This window comes from Petaurus breviceps, unplaced genomic scaffold, assembly GCF_028583685.1.
Source record: "Petaurus breviceps papuanus isolate PSGF00001 unplaced genomic scaffold, PetGlider_PUasm1.0 176, whole genome shotgun sequence".
Taxonomy (NCBI): Eukaryota; Metazoa; Chordata; class Mammalia; order Diprotodontia; family Petauridae; genus Petaurus; species Petaurus breviceps.
In genome coordinates this window covers 2728830-2747707 of record NW_027185771.1, presented here as the reverse complement: position 1 = coordinate 2747707, position 18878 = coordinate 2728830, and the positions used below count along the sequence as shown (strand labels likewise).

Genomic DNA, 18878 nt, shown 5'->3' with positions numbered 1-18878 from the left:
TGTTTAACCTGTGGAAGAGAACACCTTTATTGTTGTTGTTGTTATTGTTTTCCTTTGGAGGGGGGAAGGCAGGGCACTTGGGGTTAAGTGATTTGCCCAAGGTTACACGGCTAGTAAGTGTTAAATGTCTGAGGCTGGATTTGAACTCTGGTTCTCCTGACTCCAGGGCTGGTGCTCTATTCACTGTGCCACCTAGCTGCCCCTATATGAAATACATTCTGTAAAGGATAAAGAACAAAGGGTAACTAGGATGGTGAAGGACCCCAAGTTCATTGGTTGAAGATCCTGTTATGCCAGACACATAGTAGGTATCTAATGAATACTTGTTGATTGATTGACCTGGGAATATTTAGACTAGAAGAAGAGAAGAGTCACAGACTCAAGGTAAACATGATATCTGTTTTTCAAGTATTTGAAAGGCTGTTAAGATTTGACTTGTTCTGTTTGTCTATAGAAGAGAGCTAGGAACAATGAGTAGAAACTATAAAGGTTGATATAAGCTTAGTTAAAGGGCTATGCCAGGGGTAGGGAACCTATGGCCTTAAGGCCACATGTGACCTTCTAGATCCTTGGGTGGATCTAGCCTTTTGACTGAGTCCACGTTTTACAGAACAAATCCATTTATTAAGGGGATTTGTTCTGGGAAGTTTGGATTCAGCTCAAGGGCTACACCTGAGGACCTAGAGGGCCACATGTGGCCTTGAGGCCCACATGTTCCCCACCCCTAGGCTATGCAAAACAGAACTATGCACAAGTGAGTGGGATGTCTAGGAGATAGTAGAAGACTTCACTGGAGGTCTTCAGCAAAGGTTGGATGACTACTTGTTGGGTATATTTTATTTTTTTTCCCCAATTTATTTATTTTTAGTTTTCAACATTCATTTCCACAAGATTTTGAATTACAATTTTTTCTCCCCATCTTTCCCCTACCCCACCCCCAAAATGGCGAGCCTACTGAATGCCCCTTCCCCCAATCTGTTCTCTCTTATGTCCTCCCTAATCTCCCCCTCCCCCCAACTTTCTAGTGGGGTAAGATGGATTTCTATACCCCAGTGCCTGTATATCTTATTTTGTTGGGTACATTTTAAAGGGAATTCTTTTCCAGTTATGGGTTAATCATGATGTTCCTTCTATGACTGAAATTCTGTGATTTTTTTTAGTGTTTGAGTCAGCAAAATTTAAAAAAATAAATGAGGGAAACTCAGTGGTCAAGTGGTTTTATCAGTGTAATGAAGTAATTCAGTGAATGGAGTTTCACTAGTATATCTCTGTTTTGACTAAAGCCTTAAACTATATGTAATGGGTAGATATTTTCCAAATATATTCTTTTTTTAAAAATTACGTTGTGTCTCTTTGTCTGACATAGACACAAAACTAAATTGTATATGTTCTCTTATTTCATGGCATTGAGAATTAAGGTATCAGTTTCTTTGTGGATTGAGAAGATAACATTGCTCTAAAATGCACATTTGCTGATATAACTTTATTTAAGCCCATTTGATTTTTCAAATCTTTGTGGGATGGAAGTTATTTACTGAAAACCTCTAGCATGATTCATTATAAGCCAAGGTTTTAGTCAGGGTGTTATATTGAAAGTGAAGCTGAATTTGCAAAATGCTTTGAGGATAAAAATTTCAAGTGTTTGATAATAATATTACATGGGCTTTTGAAAAAGAACTATTAAGGGGCTGCGAGGTGGCCCAGTGAGTAAAAGTGCTGTCCCCGGATTCGAGAGGACCCGGGATTGGTTCTGGCCTCAGATACTTAACGCCCACACACACAAAAAAACTGGCCATGTAACCTTGGGCAAGTTACTTAACCCCAACTGCTTTAAAAAAAAAGAAAAGAACTATTAAATTTAATATTTATGGTGAATGAAAATGATACAAAATGGATTTATTCTAACTTTAAATGTCTTCCATGAACTTTTTTCCTCTCACTATCCACATAAAGAAGGACATTTTAAGTTGATGGATTGAATGAATCAGTTCCTTAATGGTTCTAGCATTTGGAAAAAAAGTTATATTCTATATTTCAGTTTACTCTTTTTAATGATTATATAGACAATGATATTTTTATGTTATATCTTGTTGGATATTTGGCAATTTACTTAAACTTTATGCCTCAGAAATGGGTATATTATTTGAATATTTTAAGGCCATTGAAAGAAAAACTTTTTATTGATCTTTTTTTATTACTTTTGTATTTTTATATTATTACTGTTATTTCTCTTGTTCCCCCCTCCCCCCAGAAATCCTTTGAAACACAGATTAAAAGGAAACAAGAAGAAAAGGGAGGAAAAATCATGAAAACAATTTACACATTGAAAAAAATTGATGTTATATATAATTTTCCAACTCCTAGACACTTACCTTTGCAAAGGAATGAGTGGAGTCTTCTCATGCCTCCCAGCTTTTTTTTTTCAATAATTTTACAATATTCAGTTTTGATTGCTTTATAGGGGTTCTTTCAACTTACATTGTTGTAGTCATTGTTTTTCTATTTCTGCTTATTTCACTTTGTATCAGTTCATATATCTTCTTGTGCTTCTCTGTGTTCATCATATTCGTAAATTTTTATGGAACAGCAGTATGCTATTACATTCACTTACCATAACTTGTTTGACCATTCCCTAATCGATGGGGCTTCTACTGTTTCAAGTTGTTTTCTACTACAAAAAATGCTTCTCTAAATATATTTCTGTCCTCCTTGGGGCATATGATTGGTGGTGGAATCTATGTGTCAAAGGGTATGAATATTTAGTCAGTTCATCAGTGAAGCAACTACCATGTTTCCCCAATAATAAGACCTATCCCGAAAATAAGCCCTCCCCTTACTGTGTAAGATTCCTCTAAAATAAGCCCTCCCCTGAAAATAAGCCCTATTGAGATTGCTACTGTAGTGAAGGTGATCCCCTGCACTACACGCTACATTACGGTACCCTCTGTATGCACCGTCCTCCCCGCCCCCAGGTGAAATGCACGCCGCACTCCGAGCTGCAACAGTAAGCGCGTCATCCTGTTCTTCCCCAGTGATTTGCTTGCTGGCGCCATTGAGAGCAGTGCCGCGGAGGAGAGCTGAGGCAGGACAACATAAGCCCTCCCCTGAAAATAAGCCCTCTGGTGTTTTTCTTTCCAAAAAAATTAATAAGACAGTGTCTTATTATCGGGGAAACACGGTACTACTACAGTAAAACTCCAGGCTTCCTGCTAAATGCTGGGGATTACAAGGAAAGGCCAAAGATAGTCCCTTGAGGATCTTACGGTCAAATTTAGTAACTTAGTTTGTACAATTCCAGATTGCATTCCAGAATGGTTGAACTAATTTTTACCTTCATCAACAATGTATTATTGTATCTCTTTCCACAACCCTTACAAAAGTGATCATTTCTGTCTTTTGTCATCTTTGCCAGTTGACTGGGTATGAGCAGAAGTCTCAAGGTTGTGTGATTTGTATTTGTAAATGATTTGGAACTTTCTTTCATATGGTTGTTAATGGTTTATAATTCTTTTGAGAACTATTTGTTCATATTCTTTGTCCACTCATCTGTTAAGGAATGGATTTTGATCTTACGTGTTTATGTTAGTAGTCTCTATATTTCTAATATCCCTTATCATAGATATTTGAAACAAAGTTTTTGGGTTTTTTTCCCTATAGTCAGCTGCTTCCAGAAGGTCTTTTCTCATGGATTTTACCGCCCAGAGGATGTTTTAAATAATCAGTGATAGTTTTTATTTTGGAGAAATAAAATTCCTATGAAAGTTCAAAAGCTGATACTATGAATAGGGCATTAATAGTTATAAGTTTTATCATATAGGTTATTGGTTTTTTTTTTTTGAGAGATGTATTCTTTAGTCTGAGATACAAAAATTCATTTACTTTGATACTTTGGATCCATGATTTCATGGAACTGCCTCCACCTATTAGATAACTGTGAAGTAATATATAGTGAGTTTGCTTCTGAGTGAGGAAGACCCGAGTTAAAGTCCCACCTTTGCCCATGTTGGCTGTGTCACCCTGGGAAAGTAATTTAACCTAATCATTATCATCTCACGATTGACTGAAAATTTTAAAGAAAAGAATTTCCCATTATACTTGTTGTTTGTGGATTATGAAAAAGCACTGGACATGGTAGAACAAAATTTTTACCTTACAGGCTTTTTTTCAATAAGGTATCTCCCATCTACATATCAAGATCATTCAAGATTCCTTGGAAGATGCTATAACAGAAATTACTTCGTTTATTAGTTTTCTGATAATAGTCAGGTGAGGCATAGAGCAAGGAAATATGCTTATAAAAAGTATTCACTACTGTGATGGAGAAGATCAAGTCTAGGTCAAGTAAGAATTTTCAGGTGGTAAGATATACCAGATGCTCCTATTTATGGATGAAGTTAAATTTTTTTTAAAGCTCCAAGACATTGGAGAGCATCTTGGAGCAGTTCTGTAATCACTGAAAGGAGCTTGGAAAAACCAAGTGGACAAAGAGTATCTCTTCCCTATGTTTCAGTGTATAATGATTTGGATGGACATACTTTAGTATAGGGGTTCTTGATGGTTCACAAACTTGTTTTTAATATTTTTGAAAACTATATTTCAATATAATTGGTTTCCTTCATAATCCTGTGTATTTTATTTTATGTATTTGTAAAGCCAAGCATGAGTAGCTTTCTAGAGGACTGCTGCTGTGAAGAGATTCAAGGTTCTGATTACATAGTATTGTGAACTCTCTATTTATTCAGCAGTAAATTAAAGGGAAACATTCACAGAAACCAAAGCACAGCATTTACAATGTTATTACATAACAACTTATTGCTAAAACGACCACATAGTTTTCACCAAAGTGGTCACATAGTTTTAAGCAAAAGATATCATTCAGTAAGAATTTAACTCAATCATCCTTAAGGAGACTTGCCTCCTTAATGAACACAAAGTCCAAAGGTCACAGTTCTCTACTTCTAGGTCACATTGTTTTAATCTCTCAGTCAAAAAATCTTTTTCTTAATTGGAGATTAATTTCCAATCATCCTTAATTCAGTCATCCTGAAGAAATACAGGCTACAGAGTACAAAGTCCTCCTACCCCTAGGCCACAGTAAATCATGATCTCAGTTTGCATTAAATACTCAAGGAGAAGTCTTTTCATCTTGACTTGAGTCTGGCTGTTAGCTTCCATAGTTCCTCTTCCATGGGTCCATTTCTTATCTGAATCCACCCAACTGTCACCTGGGTTTAAAGACAGCTCCCAAATCCTCGTCCAGCTTCTTGTCCAGTTCCTGTTCCATATTGAAGCTCACAGTGTCAAGTCCTTCACAGTTTCTGTTCCTGGGAAGACAAAGCTTAACAAAGCCATAATAACATTCATACATATTGCAGGCACCATCACCAATTCACTTTCTGCCTGTGAAATCAACATAACCCCCAAAACAAGGTCTGAGAAATCAACACAAATCATCAGTATAGTCCCAGGAGCTCTGAAAACATCAGTAAGATCCTCCTCCAGGATTTCTGTAAACAGACAACAAGAAAACCCTCTTTCAGAGCTTCTGAACCAGCAGTAAGGTTCCAGGACTTCTGTAACAACAGCAATGTCCTTTATGAGCAGATGAATCTGACAAAGTAACATCAAAACAGACAGAGTACCAGCATCACAGCCATGCTTCCTCCCACTTCTCAGTTCTTCTCAGTTCTCACTTCAGTTCTCAGTTCTGCCACCACAAGTTCTGTTCTCAATTTTTCTCTCTCCAGCCTGGGCCTCTCCTTATATATGATCATTAGCTCCTCCCTGCCTCACCCCTTCCTGTTATATCAGCAAGTTCTTCCCACTGTGGGATTCACAACTGGGTTTTTTTTTTTTTAAACAAACACTTTTTATAATCAAGTGAAAAAAAAAACAAGGTACGAAGTACTTGTTTGCTTACCATTAAAAGGGTCAGAGAAGATCCTCAAATACCCATTACTATTACAGCATTTAAAAACATCCTGACAAGGGGTCCATAGCTTTTACTAGACTGACAGAGGGGGACACATACACACACACACACACATACATACACACACATGGAAAGTGGCACAAAAAAGGTTAAAAATCTCCATTAAAGAGCTTGTCCAGCAATATGATATTTGCAATAATACAGATGGATGGTGAACTGGGGCCAAAGTTTAAAAATAAGAGCAAAGTAGACTAGATTGCTTTTGAGATATTACAAAATATTTTGTTGATTCCCGTAGAAGCAGATGCTTGTTTTTTGGATACTAATATTTTACTGGTGTTGCTATATGGGAACAAATCCTGGAATTCCACTGCCTCTGAAGAACTAAAGATGAACATCACACAGAGAGCAATGGAAATTCACATGAGGTATGAGAGCAGGCTGCATCATATAACCCTGAAGGACCTCTGAAGAAGAGCAAGAGTGAAAGATGCTATCACTGAACTGTAGGACAGGAAGAGAATATGGTTTGGTCCCATTATGGAAATGAGAAAGGCCCCTAGCATGTTGGGTGAATGAACACCCTATGGTGAACACTTGGGAGGACTTCTGGGAAGTGTGTTCTTCCCCATTAAGAATATAAGTTCTTTGAGAATAGGAATTGTTTCATTTCATTGTATTTGTATCTCTAGTACCTAGCACATAGTAGGCACTTAATTTATGCTCAATTATCTCTCCATAACATTTCTTGCCTCCTTCCCCTCCTTTGTAGTCCTATTGCCATAATCTTAGTATGTACCCCTTTATTACCTGGTTAGTCTGTTTTACTTGTCTCCTAACCAGAAATTCCTGCTTTCCGTCTATCTTTTATAGCTCTACCACTGTTATTCCTCTGCCCAAAAATCTTTAGTTGTTATCTAGTGCCTACCCAGTAAAGGCATGCCATAATAACGTACCACTCTAGCTTATCAGCCGTATTTCATATTACTCATTATCTATACACACTATACTTCTGCAAATACGTTCTCTTCTTTGCCCCTGAGCATATTCTGTGTTTTGCTACATTTTTGCTCACTCTATATTCCCAGTTCTAGGAATGTTTTGCTTTCTTCCTTTTTGATTGTTGATTTTTGCATGTCTTTTAAAACCTAAATGCCATCTCTTCTATGAAACCTTCCCTTTATTTACTTCTCTAAGGAGATTGTGTTTTTAGATTTTCTAGGAATTATGTATTCCTTTTTACCCTGTCCTCTCCCCTCCCCACCTTTTACTGAGCAAACACAAGGGACTTGCAGAAATGAGAGTAAAAAAATTTTGATTTTTTTCATTTTATGGATCACTGTGACTAAAAGTATTTATCACTTGTTGCCAACCTCCTCATGATGAGCTTTTCCCCAAGTAGTTCATGGTCTGTCTGGGCCCATGTCCAGTGCCTTTTCATCTTATTAAAACTTGCCAAGAGCTTTGGTTCAGTTGACATGGCCTTTGTGAACCTAAGTTTGCCACAGCCCTCTCCACCACAGTGTGAAGCATGAGAATAAGACTTTTGTGAAGTAACAATTAACACCTAAAATCTACAGGCACTCACTGACTTGAGAACATCCTGTATATATGTACAGCCATCTTGTACCTTGTTAAGAGGTTTGTAGTTGTTAGTAATGATAAATGAATTTCCTCTTCTGCTGGTTGACCATGGCAGGGAGGTAAGGGAGTTCTTTTCCCAGTTAGTGCCCAAGGGCCCAAAATGAAATTGAAAGCATTTTTTTTTCCCTCTGGAAAACAAACAAACAATGTCTTGAATGATATAGCTAAAATACCTAATAAACATTGTATGGAGGGGTGGCTAGGGGGTACAGTGAATGGAGCACCAGCCCTGGAGTCAGGAGGATTTGAGTTCAAATTTGGTCTCAGACACTTAACACTAGCCTGTGACCTTGGACAAGTTACTTAACCCCAATTGCCCTTCCTTCCCCCCTCCAAAAAGAAAAAGAAAGAAAGAAAAAAAAATTGCATGGAATTATCATCTCCTTTCTTCTTTGTTAAATTACCTCTTGTACCCTTTCTCAGGGAATTCTTATTCATATATACATGTGAGTTTTTCTTTCAAAAATATCTTTTGTTTCTCTAGACACATTAAGCCATTTGCTTTTTTTTTCTTTTTGGTAGGGCAGTTGGGGTTAAGTGACTTGCCAAAGGTCACACGGCTAGTTTTTGTGTTAAGTGTCAGAATCCAGGTCCTCCTGACTCTGGGGCCAGTGCTCTATTCACTACACCACCTAGTTGCCCCAAGCTAATTACTTTTTAAAAGAGATTTTTATTTATATCTTTTTCTTTTTTTCCCATCACCTAGATTTCTTTGTTTACCTTTCTCTTCAAGAGAACCATCCCATATAACAAAGAATTTTTTATAAGAAAAGGAAGCAGAGAATTATTATTATTATTATTTTTAGCAAAAGCAATCAATACATTGAATAATTCAGACATTATATCCCACACCTCTGGGCCTATCATCACTGCAAAGGAGTGGGGAAGAAGTATCTACTTATATCTCTTCTTTAGGAACAAACTTATTGTTGGCAGTTTTGTAACATTGTTAATGGTCATCACATTTATTAGCAGCATCAAGTAATAAAACATAGGTAATAAGTGTTTTTAAAGGTCCACAGCTGGACTTACAGCCAGTCAGTTACCTCCATGCCCTGAGAGCTATTGACTAAATTTCACTTTTACCAATGGCTGCACATAGGTAGTTCTTCCTGGTCTCAGCTCCAGTCTACTCTTCCACATCACTGTTCTCTCCTCTTTCTCTCTGGTTCACAAATTCATTTGCTTGCTTCTCACTTTTGTTATTCCCTCAAGTTAGGATCCTGTTTTTCTTGTCCCTTTTGCTTCAAAGCTTCTAGTAAGAATAGTTTGTACTCATTACTTCTGTTTCCTTACTATACATTGACTCTTTTTTCTTTTAAATTTATTTACTTTTAGTTTACAACATTCAGTTCCATGTTTTTGAGTTCCAGATTTTCTCCCCTTCTGTTTCTTTTTCTCCCTCCAAAGTGGCATGTGATCCAGTATAGGTTCTACACATACCTTCACATCAAACATTAGTCAAGTTGTAAAGAATCAATGGAATGAACAATGAGAAAGAAAAACAAAACAAAAAAAAAAAAGAAAAGGAGAAGGTAGCTTGCTTCAATCTGCATTCAGACTCCGTAATTCTTTCTCTGGATGTGGATAGCCTTTCCCAACATGAGTCTTTTGGAGTTGTCTTATAACCTTGCACTGCTGAGAAGAACCCAGTCTAGCAGTTAGTCATCACAGATACAATATGTCTGTAGTTGTGTATGATGTTCTCCTAACTGCTTCCCTCACTCAGCATCAGTTTATATAAGTCTCTCCAGATTATTATGAAGTCGGTCTGATGCTCATTTCTTAAAGTACAGTAGTATTCCATTACATTCATATGCTACAACTTTTTCAGCCATTCTCCAATTGAAGGGTATTCCCTTGATTTCTGATTCTTGGCCACCACAAAAAGAGCTGCTATAAATATTTATGTGCATATGGGTCCTTTCCCCACTTGTATGGTCTCTTTGAGATACAGCCCTAGAAGTGGAATTGCTGGGTCAAATTTGAAGTATGCACATTTTTATAGCCCTTTGGGCATAGTTCCAAATTGTTCTCTGGAATGGTTGGATCAGTTCACAACTCCACCAACAATGCATTAGTGTTACAATTTTCCCACATCTTCTCCAGCAGTTACAATATATACTGACTTTTGTAACATTAATTTTCTATTATTTTGCCATTATTGTAGTCATTATGTAAATAATATTAGATTATTACATTTATATACCACAATTTAAGCTTTTCCTTAGTCACTGGCCTTCTGTTTTATTTCTAGTTTTTCATTATTACAAAAAAGCATTACTCTAAATATATATTTTGAGTGACCTCCATGATGATAATATCTCTCCTTGGGGTATTCTCCCAAGTGGGGGGAGAAGGAAAGGGGAGAAGAGGAGGAGGAGGAAGAGGAGGAGAGCTTAGTTAGTGCAGTGGATAGAGCACTGGCCTGCAGTTAGGAAGACCTGAGTTCAAATGTGGCCTCAGATCCTTACTGGTTGTGTGGCCATGGGCAAGTCACTTAATCTCTGTTTTCCTCAGTTTCATTACCTTTAAAATGGAAATAATAACAGTACCTACTTTGCAGGGTTGTTATGAGGATCAGAAGAGTATTTGTATAGTGCTTAGCAATGTGCTTGCTACATAGTAGCTGCTCTAGAAATACTAGGTAATGTATTCCTAGCAGTGTAATGGTGAATCAGGAAACCATTCATTTACTTGCTAAGTGTAATGACAATTTAATATATAAGATCATTTGCGAGCTCTTCCAGAGAAGTATGGAAAAAGATTTTAAGAGACATTACCTCAAGGAATTCCCCCCAAACAACAAGAAACCACAGAGTAAAGTAGTAGGGTGTAAAACCAGTTTAAAGAGAAATTGGCAAGAGACTCAAATATACAAAGTCATCCTGGGAGCATTTAAAAATGAAATTGGATGAAGGACAATAAATAGAAGAAAGATGAGTAAAGACTTGCAATGGTTCTTATTAAAAAAAAACAAACCAAAACCCAAACAGTTGACTCTCAAGGAAAGTAGGACTGCTGCAATTGACTTCTAATACCACCATCCTAGATATGCTTATAAAAGAGGTAGAAATGACATTAAAGGAAACAAAAATGATTTTAAAAGATGCATAGTTATATATTGGGAATATTAATATTGTTTTTTTCTGAGATACTTAGGAATATTAATTAGGTATCTGTTGAGTAATTTCTCAGATTATTTAAATTATTGAGGTTATAGGGGGTATAATGAATAGATTGTTGGATTTAGAATCAGGAAAATGAATTTTAAAATGCCTCAGTGAAAAGTAATTGGGCAGAAACTAGGCCTAACCAACATTTCACATCATATACCACCTTATCATGGTAAGGTCAAAATGGGTACATGATTTAGACATAATGGGTGATATCATTTGCAAATTAGAGGAGCATGGAAAAAAATTACCTGTAAGATCTATGGATAAGGAGTTTATGATAAAACAAAAAGAGAGGATCATAGGAGGTAAAATGGATAATTTCGATTACATGAAATTACAAAGTTATTGCACTAAACCAATGCAGCCAAAACTAGAAACAAAATAGGAAACTGGGAAAAAAAATTTTACAGCAAGTTGCTCTGAGGAAGGTTTTATTTTACAAATATATAGAAAACTGAGCCAAATTTTAAAAAATAAGAGCCATTGCACAATTGATAAAAGGTCAAAGGATATATTTGTGTATGTGTATATATACACATATATAGTTTTCATAAGAAGAAATCAAACTTATCAATGGTCATATGAAAAAAGTCTCTAAATTACTATTGATTAGAGAATGCAAATTAAAACAGCTCTTATGTACCACCTCACACCTATCAGATTGACCAACATGACAGAAAGATAAAATGAGAATGCCAGGGTGAGATTATTAAAAAATAAGTACACAAATGCATTGTTGGTGTGGCTGTGAACTGGTCCAGCCATCCTTGAGAACAATTTGGAACTATGCCCAAAGAGCTATAAAACTGTGTATATATCCTTTGACCCAGCAATACAACTACTAGGACTGTATTCCAAAAAGATCAAAGAAAAAGAGAAAAGGGGCGGCTAGGTGGTGCAGTGAATAGAGCACTGGCCCTGGAGTCAGAAGGACCCGAGTTCAAATCTGGCCTCAGACACTTGACACACTTAGTAGCCATGTGACCTTGGGCAAGTCACTTAACCCCAACTGCCCTGCCCTCCCCCCTACAAAAAAAGCAAAAAAATAAAAATTAGAAAAAAATTAGAAAAAGGGAAAGGATGTATATATACAAATAATATTTGTAACAGCTCTTTTTGTAATGGCTATTGGAAATTGAGGATATGCCCATTAGGAATTAGGGAATTTCAGAACAAGTTGTAGTATTAGTTGGTTGTCCTTTGTCCTCCAAGAGGACCAAAATGACACCTGTGCTAGAGTCAAGTTTCACTGTGTCCAACTGTGACTGATCAGATGAGCTTGGAATGCTCTACCACAGGTCTGGCACGATAGTCTGTGTGAACATTTGAGGTAGATACTCTAAACTTGCACATCCTGTGTTTCCTTTGAGCTATTTCAATTTTGCTTTGCTCATAGAGCACAGCACCTTCTCTGATGTAGGCACTCCATGCTGAGCAGTCCTGAGTCCGTGTCTCCCATGTTACACAATCAATTCCAAAGTTCTTAGGAGAGACCTTGAGAGTGTCTTTGTATCACTTCTTCTGACCACCATGTGAATGCTTACCCTGTGTGAGTTCTCCATAAAACCATCTTTTTGGCAAGTGTATGTTTTGCATTTGAACAACCTGACCAGTCCGTCAGAGTTGCGCTCTCTGAATGCTTAGCAGTTAGATGACTCAGTGGATAGAGCACTAGACCTAGAATCAGAAAGACCTGAGTTCAAATCCAACCTCAGACATTTGCTAGCTGTGTGGCCCAGGGCATGTCACTTAACCCTTAATGTAGTATATGATTGTTTTTTTGGTTTTTTGCTTTTTGGAGGGCAATTGGGGTTAAGTGACTTGCCCAAGGTCACAGGGCTATTTTTTGTGTGAAGTGTCTGAGGCCGGATCCAAACCCAGGTCCTCCTGACTCCAGGGCTAGTGCTCTTTCCACTGTGCCACCTCGCCACCCCTGTAGTATATGATTGTGTTGAAATACTACTGTCATGTAAAAAAAAATGATGAATGGGATGGTTTCAGAAAAACCTGGGAAGACTTACATGAATTGATACAAAGTGAGCAAAACCATAACATGTTACACAGAAATAACACTATTCTAACAATAATCAGCTATGAAATACTTAGGTGCTTTGATCAATACAATGATCCATGACAATTAACAAAGGACTCATGATGAACAGTGCTATCTATGCCCAGAGAGAGACCTCTGAGAGCAGTTTAAAGCCTTTTTTTTCATTTTCGTATTTTTTTCTTTTTGGCAGCATAATTAATATAGAAATATATTTTATGTAACTTCATATGTATAGTGAGTACTATATTGTTTACCTTCTGGAGGGATCTGATGAAGGGAGAGAATTTGCATAAACTCACACTTTTATTAAAGGCCTCAGACTAGTTGTGTGACCTTAGGCAAGACATTTGGCCTCTCTACACCTCAATTTTCTCATCTGTAAAATAGGGATAAAAGTACCTACCTCAGAAGGTTGTTGTGAGGATCAAATGAGTTAACATTTGTAAAATGCTTTACAAACCTTAAAGCACTATATAAATGCATAATATTATTATTTGTTTAGATTATGTTGGCTGATTTTATTTTTAAATAATTTCATTATCAACATAATCTTAGCAAATAAGAAGTGAAATGAATAATGAGACCCCAAATTAAATAAAACCATAAGCTCCAAACTATTTAAGTTTTGATAAAAGAAAAAATTTAAACTTAAAAAAATTTAACAAAATTATTTCCTCTTATCTCCACTTGTGAGTTCATCTCCTTCTATGTACTCATAAAGTTTGTTTACTTTTTCATATAACTGTAATCAGTGTATACAACTGCCTAGTTATGCTTTCTTTTTATCACTTTATATGCTTTCTCATACTTCTTATTTTTAAACATTCGTAATTTTGTCATAATGGCATATTTGAGTGCAGTGATGTATGTAATTCAGCTATTTTCCTTTCACATAGATTACTTCCAGTTTTCCACCTTTACCAATAAAGACACTGTGGATATCTTTGTATTATTAGAGGATTTCCCCCATATTTATGGTTACCTTTAAGATGTAGTCTTGTTGATTTAATATTTAATTGCTTCTTCTGCTTTTCTTTTTCCAGAATCTGTCTATGATCTTCTCCCAAAGGAGTTACAGTTACCTCCATCTAGGGAAACATCTGTAGCATCCATGAGTCAGACAAGTGGCGGTGAGGCAGGCTCGCCTCCTCCAGCTGTAGTTGCTGCTGGTATGCATTTCATTTTATTTTATTGAAGAAAACTGTAAGTTATGTACACTATGCTGCCCCACATGAACAGTGCTGGCAAAGTTTGGATCAAAAAGATCATGGATGATAACTGAGGGTTCATTTTAGAAGGTTTTAACTTGTGTTTTGGCCATATAATTTTCTTTAGCTAATCTCCTCGATGTAAATGATATATTGTTATAAGCAAGCAGTTTTGTTTAAGATGTAAGTGCTTAAAACAGTGCCTGGCACATCCTAAGCACTTGATAAATGCTTGTTGACTGATATCAGTCACATTGTCCTTTCTATAAATGGCATTGTCTGTAATAGATCCTGTCTTCAAGTATGGGAACCAATTTGAATATAACTGTAACTGCACACAAAAGGTTAAATTCCAAACTATGGATAGAAAATGATGTTTGAGACTGTACTTTTTTTTTTTTTGACAGTGATACTCTTTGTTAACTTAAAAGAAAAAAATATTGCATGACCTGGAGAAGCGCTCAGGGTTAAAACACTCAAAACTCTTTACTTTTTGTAGCATATTACTATAACCTTTTCATTGTATATTAAGATGTATGTGTAACTCAGGGTAGCCTCACTTTATACTCACTAGATTCAGATTAAAATAATTAGAGAATTTAAATGTATGACTTGTACAAATATATAATGCATTTGAAATTCACTTAGTTTGTATTTTATACTGAGCTTCCAGATCATATGCTTTAAATATAAATGAAAAAACCCTTACTGGTCTCTTATTTTTGGCACAAAATTTCAATTCATATTCAAATAAAAGACTGAGGGCAAACAGCAAACTATGATAAAGATTTGACTAGCAGAGTTAATATGTGAATTTTCTTCATAGTATATTGCATTACATAGCTTTGATTCAACTTCAGTAAGGCTGAGATCAAGTGGTTTTGATTTGTAAAAGTTAAAGCAATACATATACTTGAGGTATTATGTGTCTCCTCATGGATTAAGATTTCTTACATAGTCTGGTTCCTCTGATCTTTAAAATGGGTCTTTGAAGTCCATCAGAGGGAAGTATTTTTAGTAGATTTTGCTAGTTTGAGAAAGAGAACAAGGAAGCAGAAAGTTGCTTTACAAATAGGATGCTGCTGATGTTCTAGAGCTTTTTGATGTGGTTTTTAAATGTATTTACCTTGTACACAAAAGCCTTCCATTGATCTGTTTAGTGCAGTAAATAGACTTGGGATCACAAAAACTTTAAATATGGCAAAGAAACTTTACAGCGCTGCTCACTGTTCATGTGTTGTCAGGCATTTTCTAACAGATTCTGTGGATTTAATTGTGTGCCATCAAACTTTTTAGTAATTAGATTTATAAGATCATACTGGTGAAGCAATATTAACTGGATTATAAAATTTCTTTGAATATTTTTTCAGAAATGTAGCTATTTTAATTGAATAACTAAAATTGTGTTGGGTCATAAAATATAAAAGAAATTACCAACATTCTGTTAATGGTGTTACGTTAAATCCACAGGTAGAAACTGACTAACTGATTTCTTTTTTATCTTTTGAGACTGTTTTTAAAGATATGAGTTTGACTGGAACTAAAAGTCTGTTTCTTCTATACTTTTTGGCATAAATTTTACTCTCTCTCTATAATATATATATATATTATATATATACACACATACACACAAACATATATAATATATATATGTATATATATATAATTGCTTTTAAAAGCTAAATGAATGGGTTTTTTTTTTTTGTAAAAAAAAAAACAACAAAGCAAAACTATCTTCCTTTCCCAAAAAAACCCATATAGTTTGGTTTCCATTTTAGAATGCTTTATTAAAAAATGAAATTAAATGAGTCTTGAATTTGGTTCTTAGGGTCCTCTATCTAGAACTGAAAGGGACATCAGAAAATGACTTCTTTCAATTAATTAATTTTATAAGTGAAGAAGCCTAGTTCCAGTGAGGTTCTAAGTGACTTAGCCAGGGTAATAGAGGTAGCAGGCATCAAGGTAGAGTGTTTAACCCCCATGTCCTCTGATTTTAGAGCCAATGTTCTTTCTATTGTTGTGTCACCTTACTTTCCACATTTTGAAACACTTCTTATGACAGTTAATAAGATGTCGATTTTCTCAGGTTGTATGGAAGAAAGATTTCTCCAAGCAAGATTAAAGCCAAGTCATAGATAGTAAGAGATTTGAACTAAAGAAAGCATGCTGAATTATAAAGAACAAAAGTAATAAGTTCCTTTTTATAAAGATGACCAGAAGACTAGAAAGAAAACTATGCCAGTATAACTATATAAAAATATATACGTATAAAATCAGGATTATTTGTCCTGTTTGATTTAATATTTTTAAACTTAATCTGTTTTATTCTAAAATTCTAGTATCTTATTGGTTAAAACAAAGCACAGCTAACACTGTCAATTTTCACTGTAGATGAGCTACATTAAACTGGATATGTTATTCTTTTTAGGAATTAATATAAATATCATTTGATTGCCAATTTTATTTGAAGTGATAATAATTGTACCCTTTACTGTTAACTGTGTTTGCAGAAGGGTAAATTATAGTGCCAACTTGATTTCCCTCATTTTATTTATCATTTGTTTAGTATTTTTTTCTATTCCTAAGACAGGATGTCTAGGAAAAGTCAGATTAATTTAGATATAAGTTTGTTGAGCCATTGTTAAGTAATCATTATAGTCAAAGGAAGATGCTTGATACTATAAATTCTTAAAAGTTTTGAAAGATCAATATTGTATGCAGTCATGTGCAAGAGCCTAGTGGGAACAGACTTCTAGTTTTGCCATAAAGATTTTACTTCACAAATACTGTTAGATTAACTTTTAAAATCATGATGTATGGATATTGATGACCATATTTTGTTATTTAATTATTAAATAGACAATGTATTTCTCAGATTCACCAATGCAGATTTTTTTTCCTCCTATGGTACTGATAGGATACTAATCCACAATCTAGAATATTATGCTAAATGTTGTGGAATGAAGTTACTTATTTAAATCTTTAGCTTTTTGTGTTTTCATGCCAAAGGAACTATAGGAATTGGAATACATTGGAATAAGCAGAAGCTTTAGATGTAACAACTTCAAACAGTTCTGTGGTTGATTAATGATTAAAATAGTTGATCCCCTTTTCTAAAAAGAAAAATTACTCAAATAAACTTAAGCATTTTCTTACATGCTAAAAAAGGTGACCAAGAACAAAAGTATCAAGACACATATGGTTTAGAATTCTACATCAAAGCAAGAGATTTAAAAATCCTTAAATTAAGGCGATGTGAAAAGCTCAGAAAGCATTTGCACTTGACTTTTTTAGTACTAAAGATCAGTAAGAAAGGTTCTACAATAATCGATCTGTCTTTCTTATCTTAGAGTCAGATTCTTACATCTCTGTTAAAATGTTTTCATCCTTCACATTGACTTAACTGTTGTTTTTTTTAAGAGAAAAAAGCATTTATGTCTTTCAAAAATGGTTAATTTAATCATTCTTTTTCACCATATAAAATTGTCTTCAGTTTGGGATGTGACAGTATCTACAAACACACATACAAATTTATCAAGTTATGTTATTTTTGTCGAAGGGCAAAATATTCAAGCAAAGATCTCAGCAAATTTTTTTAAAATGTGAATCTAGGTTTTAAATCTTAGAGTATCCTTTATACTATAGACTATAGGTTTTAGTAATTCACTTGTAGAAATCTTTACATGCTTATTCCTCTTAATTTGATGTTTATTGAGCACTTAGTATTTGCAGTGTATTGTGCTAGGTACTGGGGGTACAAAGATAAAAGCCAGCATCTCCTCTGAAGTTTATGGTTTTGAAGGTGAGGGGCATAGATAAGACAAGTTCATAAATAACTCTACTGCATATTATGAAGAGTGAATAAAAGAGATCTAATCATTGTATTAGGAATGATTGGAGGGAGAACACTTAGAGCTCTGGGCTCAGGCAAAGCTTCATGGAAGAGGTGGCACCTGAGTTTGCCCTTGAAAGAAGGGAAGGATTTCCAGTAGGTAGAGATGGAGAGAGATCCATTCTTGGAGTGGAATGTGTGAAAGCACAGTCATTAGTATAAATGATGAGATTGGAGACCTATGTATAGTCCAGTTTGACTAGAACATAGAGTGTATATACTCTAGTATTAGAGAAAGAAAAATACAAACCACTCTAGTATTGTTGCCAAGAAAACCCCAAATGGAGTCACAAAGAATCAGACATGCCTGAAATGACTAAACAACAACAAATACAGTAGTTGCTGTAAGATGAGAAAACTAGATTGGAACCAGATTGTGAGGGGCTTTGGATGTAATTTAAGGAGTTGGTATTTTATTTTATAAGCATTTGGGAACCACTAAAGGTTTTGAAGTCAGTTTTAGGGAAATTACTTTGGCAATGATATGAAAAATGAATTAGAGAGGGGAGAGAGCCAGGAGGTAGAAAACCCAATTAAGAAACTTCCAATAGTTGGGGAAAATAAGTGGGAAATGAGGACCTGGACTAGAGTGATTACAGATAGAGACTAGTAATGACATTAGTAGCTCACACACACACACACACACACACACACAAACACACATATGAAGGGTTGCTTTCCTCAAGACTTAGTGAGGTAAATAGTGAAGAGATTGCCTTTATTTCTCAGAGGAGAAAAACCTGAGAGATGTTGGTCCAATAGCAGGGCTAAAGTTTTAACGGTAGGACTTGACTTTGTCTTTTAACTTAAAACACAGTGCAATTTCAGGAATTCCTTGTTTCCCTTCAGGCTTGGCTCAGGTGCCACTATCTACATGAAGCCTTTCCTTATCACTACCACCTCCATCTATTTTATATAGTTATTTCTGTATATTCTGGAAAGGCAGCATAGCATAGTGGATAGAGAGTTG

The 18878-nt window shown here is 35.4% G+C and overlaps 1 protein-coding gene across 4 annotated transcripts in view; it reads left to right on the top strand.

Annotated features, from left to right (window-relative positions):
• NFAT5 (nuclear factor of activated T cells 5) overlaps positions 1-18878 on the top strand; it is a 155564-nt gene that overhangs the window by 54663 nt on the left and 82023 nt on the right. For 2 of the 4 annotated variants that reach the window (XM_069085459.1, XM_069085467.1), the window contains one exon: positions 13852-13977. In XM_069085459.1, coding sequence (XP_068941560.1) covers positions 13852-13977 — 126 coding nt within the window. Of the gene's footprint in view, positions 1-13851; positions 13978-18878 lie in introns of those variants that run through there. The other 2 variants (XM_069085463.1, XM_069085460.1) reach the window with 1 other exon arrangement.